This window comes from Saccopteryx bilineata, chromosome 1 (assembly GCF_036850765.1).
Source record: "Saccopteryx bilineata isolate mSacBil1 chromosome 1, mSacBil1_pri_phased_curated, whole genome shotgun sequence".
Taxonomy (NCBI): domain Eukaryota; kingdom Metazoa; phylum Chordata; class Mammalia; order Chiroptera; family Emballonuridae; genus Saccopteryx; species Saccopteryx bilineata.
The window spans coordinates 295,911,382-295,918,258 of record NC_089490.1 but is presented as its reverse complement, the minus strand read 5'-3'; the positions used below and the strand labels follow the sequence as shown (position 1 = coordinate 295,918,258).

Sequence of the window (6,877 nt, the reverse complement as noted above, 5' to 3'; positions counted from 1 at the left end):
CGTGTATTTGCCATTGGACTACAACGGAAAGCCTGGCCACATTGAATTAAAAAGTAATCGTCTCAACCTCTATCTTCTAGTACAGAAAACTTTCTCATGGAACCTGTGAAGCTGGAAAGTCTCCCTAACAAGAAATGTTGATGAAAGCTGAGCAGTGATGGTTTTCAACAGGTGTCCTTGTCACCAAAGAAACGAGCAATACTGAGAAAAAAAAATATGAACTGAGCACTCCAGCCAGTAAATCTTCAAGGGTGGCATCAGCTTCAATTTGTACTTGGCAGTATTTTTAATTAAAAATAATCAATACCCGAAAGCTTTGATTTTCTGAGTTGAAAATCACAAATCACAGTAGGAGAATGCCAAATTGCCTTAGCTTGATACTACTGAAGACGCGTGTAGCATTTATTATAAGGCCTATTCTTATGCAGTTTACTTTCAAAGCAATGAAAATAATCACAAACAAAACAGTAGAGTGGTTTTAAAGCGTTCCTATGTTTCTTTCGAGCAGATCAGCTTTATGTTTGCTATGCAGCATTCCCCTGGAATGCCTAGTAATTCTATACATTTGATTCCTTAATAAATGCTAAACTAATAGATCATAGAAAACTAAAAGCTTATAGAAGGTGCCTGTAGACATATTTACATGAATAGCATGGTCTTGCAAGAAAGACCAAGATCTCATTATAGTGGAATGCTTTTTCCATAACACTGGGTCCATGCCTCATTTGTCAGATTAACCCTATTTGAGGAGAAATTTGAATTTGTGGTCCACGGGTTTTCAAAAAAAAAAAAAAAAAGGAAAAAATATAATTAAGTCACTTGTAAAAGCTCTTTTGGAATTAATCTAATAACCCAGTGGCTCTTGAGCTAAGTGCCTCGGTCCTGTCTGAAACACAGTGGTTAATAGGCGCTGTTTCCGTATGACCTCCTTTCGGCACTTTCATCTGCTGGCTCTGTCGGGCTAATGTTCCCCCCAAATTAAAAAATGAAAATGCATCATAAATAAGGTATTACAAAATGGGGAGTAGATTAAAGATTGTCTTGGCAATGCTTAAATTAAATTGACGATGCAGAGACCATAAACTTGTGGCTTTAAAAATGAGCTATTCCTTTATTAACTTGTAAGAAGTGTACGAGCCAATGTATTTCTTTTCTAAGAGGGGATTGCTCTGCACATTAAATATGGCCGGGGTCTGGTATATTTTAGTAGAGAATTATTCCTTTAGAAAATTATTCCATAAAGATGCCAGAGGGAGATTAAAAATGTTGCAACTGTAATAGTACTGAACCTTTAAGGAGACCGTACAGCCGTGGAAAAAAGAAAGCTGCTTGTCAGAGCTGACAACAGAGTTCGTGTTCCTGGAGATCCACACACAAAGTCTTAACCTTTCCACTCTCATGACCTGAGAAAGAAGGCTGACTCATTAATGTAATCACGGTAGACTGCTTAGATTTTAGTCCCCTGTCACAAATTCAAAAAAAGATTTCATCTAGATGAAAACATAAGAAACAAAATCGCACTGCAATGATCCTTTTCAGAGGATACCTTTCCAAATATTGGGGATCGTGACCTTTTCTAGTGTTCTTCCAAAGTAACTATAGTATTCAATACATCAAAATGAGTGACTAGGATACAATAATTCATTTGGTGGCGAATTTCCTAGGGAAAATATATTAGGTTGTATATTTAAATATTATGTTTGTTCTCAGGATTCAACTCTATTCTTTCAATCGCATAATCTTTTTGGTACTCAACTATACAGAATTGTGGAATGCCCAGTCATAGTTTATACATTATTATCTCTAATAAATACACATTTCAAGACAAAACATTTGATACTGTTCAGCAAATCAGGATATCTAAAATTTATGTGCTTGACAATGAAAATAATGGAAACATTCTCAAGTTAATTTGGATCCATAGAATTTTGATGCTTCTACTACAGAGTCAACTTTTAAGAACTTTTTGCACAATGTTTTGGGAGCTGAAAATGAAAACTCAACCACAGGTTTTTATGCTGATTTAAAATCGAATAGAAAATTGAAGTCAATTTATATCTGATATGTGGTCCATTTGTATCTGAATCTCCTTTTATGCACCTAAACCATAAAACTAAGAGAAGCGCTATTAAGAAAACCATTTCCGGTGCCCAGAACCCCTCTCTTATGGTTCCCTGAAGACATCATTTCTTCTCCTCCCAAAACTAGTTTTTTTAAATTTGAGGACAAATATTTTCTAGGCCTTTTAGCAGAAAGTGACCACGAAATGAAGGGACTTTACTTATGCACCATGGCTTAATGTTTTTAAAATTTATGCACCATAGCTTAATGTTTTTATAATTTTAGCTTACTCCAGTGAACATCTTTGTGGCCTAAAGAAGTTCTCCTCTTTGAATAGAGGGGGAAAAAACCACCAAAAGGCTTCAAAGTTTCTGAAACAACCTATAAAAGCAATCTGCTTAGAGTTAACTGATTGTTAGTTTCTCAGGGATTAAAGCAAATATTAAAGTTTTACCTCTTCCCACTTTCCATGCTTCTCACCATTGACTCTAATATCAGGACAGAGGCAATGTGAAAAGTGAGCTGAAAACTTCTCTTTTTCTGTAGTGATCATTTGTGTTGACCCTGGTCCTTGACCTGAAACCTTTGTGGGAAGGAAGTTAGACCCAGGCAGAATAATAGAATTCTGACTTATTGTTTCCATCAGGTCAAAGAGTCATAATTATAGGAAAATATTGCTCTACCTTGATACTTACAGGACACTACTGCTAAATATTCAGCTACAGTCTCAAAATATCCCATTTCTTAAGAGATTCACTTCCTCCTCAGGTTTTGTGGTAAGAAATTAAAGTTATTTCAATATTTAGTCATACTAACCTATTCTTGGTACACTGTATCAAGGATGGGATAAATTATCCTGCCAGTTACATTGCAAATATTCCACTAAGGAACTACTTACTTTCACTTATGAGGCGAGAGTAAACCTTACCCTCAAATATTAAAAGTTGCTAGTGTCAACCCCTAGACATTCCAATTAACGCCAAAGGTTCAAAAGGAAGACTTCTGATGATAGCTTTCTTTTTATAGGACTTTCTTGATTTAGTTTGTTACATGACATGAAACGTAAGGATAGAGAACTCTTTAATTTTACAGTAAATTGTGTGATTAAGATGCTGTTCTATTACTATAAATATCTAGTTCTTATTAATTAACTTTACTAAGCTATCTTTTTTCCAGTACTTACCTGTGACTTTCATATGTATTGATTCATTACAGTGAGGCAGTGAAACCCTTCTGTAGTATTTTGTTTGCATTCCTCATGTGTGTGTGTGTGTGTGTGTGTGTGTGTGTACAAAGAACTAGCAAAAGAAAATCATAAAAGCAGAAAATAACCCAAGCATGAAATACTTGTTAGAATACAGGGAAAGTACTTTATAAAATAGGAAACAACTCAGGAAACACAAGGAATAATATGGTTGTAAAAAACTTTGACTCTAAATGGGTAATCCAAAACACTACATTTCTCTTATTTTAAAGGTGCCATCTTTACTTCCTGTGTAATACGCCTATTTAAAACTTAACTAGATGACAGTGTGTTTCAAATAGAAAATATGTGCTGATATGACATTATCCCCAATGGATATGACACTAAGATTATCGGTAGAAAATGAACATTAATTGAAAATAAATCTCTAAAACTAATAATTGAAGTCAGCATATTCTTAAGTACACATATATATTACAGAGCCTTTTTTTTTTTTTTAAGTTTTCAGGATAAGAATGTTCTCATTACAGTACTTTGGAAATTTCTGATGACTGCACATGAAGATTCTAATGATAAAAATTATTAGAACAGCCTATGAAATAAATGATTTGAACCTGCCAAAAAGAACAGTTCAATTCAGTTCAGTAGGGTCTTCTGGATAATAATTATGATGCTAATTGCATAATTAGAGAAATAATAGATTGGATGGATTACACATTACTTTTCTGTCATAGTTTGAGACCATTACTTTATCATTACTTCAAAGACAAAGATAGCAGGGTTGCCATGGAAACGAATTTAACACAATGAAAAAATGTTAATGCTTTTGAAAGTCAACTATCATTTTAATTACAATCTTAAACACTCTTGTTGTAGGGAATCCAACTTTACCCTCTGTAAGCGTCTTCCAAGCACGTCATATGTAGGTTTTCACCATGATTTCAACGTTCATCTATAGCTATCATGTTATATAAATATATATAAGTGTTTCTGGATGTGAAGGACAGGGTAACAGGTTCAAGTGTGGCTGTCTCTTACCACCCCATTAAACTCCAAGAGTGGGATTTAAGTTTTATTTAATCTACCTTTACTAATGCAACTTAATTTTGTAAGAAGTATCTGAAGAACATGAATTATTGTACTTCACACTGCTACTTTCAAGTATATATTAGAATAATACTGACGACAACTACAGACAAGGAGTTAAAATTTATCTCAGAAAAGCTCCTTCAAGAACTTTTTAGCAATTAGACTTATTTGTAATTAACCTACTGACGGTTGAAATATTTTCAAGTGATCTGCGGTACATTTGGTGGCCCAGACTTTAAAATAAGCTAAACATTTCCTTTGTTAACATTATTAGCTATTTCCCCTTTCCTTTTATATGGTGCAAGGGCAAACTTTTGCATGTCTAATCTATAACAAATTATGAGTTAGTGGTAAGGAATGAGGTCTTATTATTATTATTTTTTGGTTGTTGTTTTTGAATGTTGCTATTTAATTTGCTTCTATTCCTAAAGAGGAACGAGAATCTTAAAACATCGTTAGATTTCATGCTTCGTTGGCCACTGGTGCCAGAAAAAGTTCTTGAAGAACAAACAGGATGGGCAAATGTCATTTTAAATTCTTTGTGACAGAAATACACACCCATATGTAGTTCATTGTCTCCTTGCGAGCTGATACCCCAAGACCAATTTCTGGGTTGTCCCTCCCTCATTTCTTCTACTAAAACTATATTTTCTCATTCAAGAACAATCCCTCATCCCATTAGCATGTGACAGGTAGAGTCAGAGCAGTCAGCTGACCCGAGTCAGTGGAGTGGAGTACAAAAGGCCCGGCCGGTGACATCGAGTCGAGCATGTTCCCAACGTGCTCCAAGAGAACCAGGGAAAAGGCTCCTGCTCTCCATCCTCGCCTCCAGCCTGCGCCTGTGGGGCTGACGTGGTTAACTGGATGCACTAAAAAATAAACATTTGCCTCTTGGAAGCTCATAAAAGTGTACTAGAAAACAAGTCTTTGACGTTGGATCCACACGACTGTAGCCATGGACTTGTGGAACGGGCGGAACGACCCCTCACGGAGCAGTGGATAAATAGAAAGAAGGTGCCACTTCACGTGGCTCAGTGTCGCGTTGGGAAAGGGAAAAGGCAACGTATTAGGAGTCCTTGTCACTGTCCACTCCTCCGTACATATCTGCGAGCTTTTTGAAGCGAGGGCCCCAGTCACTAAGGTAGTCGTAGTCCTGGTCTCCGTCCGTGGTGGCCGAGTCCAGCGAGCTGAGCGAGTCGGCCACCGAGCCCGCGCCCTCGTAGGCGTAGGTGGCCAGCGAGTCGTAGGGCGGCGCCGCGGGGTCCGCGTCGTTCTCCTTCAACCTCTGGTTAATGAAGTCGCGGACGTCGGTGTTGTCTCGGGCTGCCGGAGTCCGTCGGGGCAGGAAAAGCGTCTCGGGCACAATGTCCCTGCGTAGTTTGCTGTCCTCGATGGCTTCGGGGTTCCTCAGGGTGCCGATGTCAAAGGCCTGGGTGTCCTCCTCTCCGCCGCCTTCGTCGTTGTAACTGACAATATTGTCTCTGATGTCCTCTTTGGAAATGATCAAAGGTTCTTTTTTGCGCTGCCGCCTCAGAGCTGCAAACAGCACCACTGTCACTGGGAGCGGAGACAAAACAGAAAGGGAAGGACAAGTGAACGCGTTGCCCAGTTAATTAACGCCGCGAAGAAACGCTGGGCTGCGACCGATCGCAAGTTCTAAGAGTTCTCTGCAAAATGCAGACTCAACTCTCGGTCCCTTAAGAATGCACTTGCCTTCATGCATGATAAAACCAGGGCCCGGAAAGAAATAGAGTAAATATTTGAAAGAAGGTTACAATTTAAGTAGAGGATAAAACATTGTCATATTTTGTCAGTAGTTGCTTTTGCTTTGAAATAACAAAGATAAGGGAAAAGATAAAATGCTAGTTTATATATTGATATATAAAAGCCCAGCCAGACCGAGAGTACTGTAATAAGAGTGCAAATTATGCTGAACACCTAAATCGCTTGAAACCACTTAAAAGCACAAGGCTGGCACCTTCCCAATGTGCTGAAGTGTTTGCATAACTCCACATGTAAAATAACTTCTGCACTATGGCTTTGTCTTTATTTTCCTGAGAAAAGTATAAAATTAGTTTAAAACCCAGAAAAGAGATGTGACTATTTGCATTCCTTTCCCACATAGCAGGAAATATTGCAGATAATACCTGGAGAGACCCCAATAAAATTCAGAAAGCCATTTTAGATGTCAAGATCAGCGTATTCAAAGGGGTCAGGTAATAATACACGTGCCAGATTATTTCTGTTTGAGCTAAACAAAATACGCACATTTAAGTGAGAACTTAAAAAAAAATCTTTCAAAGTTCACATTCTTTAAGTTCATTGCCTGGATTTTTGTTCTTTTGATTTTTCCTCTGAACTCAAATTATAGGCAAAGCAAGAATTGTGTTTAAATAGCTCCTGATATTTCTTCACAGCTGGCTGGCTAGACTTCAGCTGGCTACCTGTAGAGAGACACATCTACAAATGGACATATGGGTGGGAAAATAAAACCTAGCAACAGCTTAGAGAGAAAACAGCTAT

The 6,877-nt window shown here is 37.6% G+C and overlaps 1 protein-coding gene across 2 annotated transcripts in view; it reads right to left on the bottom strand.

The window, feature by feature from the left end:
• Positions 1-3,124: 3,124 nt before the first annotated feature.
• The window catches only part of CDH6 (cadherin 6), a 125,072-nt gene continuing 121,319 nt past the window's right edge, over positions 3,125-6,877 (bottom strand). Inside the window, exon 12 of one of the 2 annotated variants that reach the window (XM_066244124.1) lies at positions 3,125-5,911. In XM_066244124.1, the coding sequence (XP_066100221.1) occupies positions 5,421-5,911 (491 nt within the window). In that variant the 3' untranslated portion in view covers positions 3,125-5,420. The remainder of the gene's footprint in view (positions 5,912-6,877) is intronic. The other variant, XM_066244130.1, reaches the window with a different exon arrangement.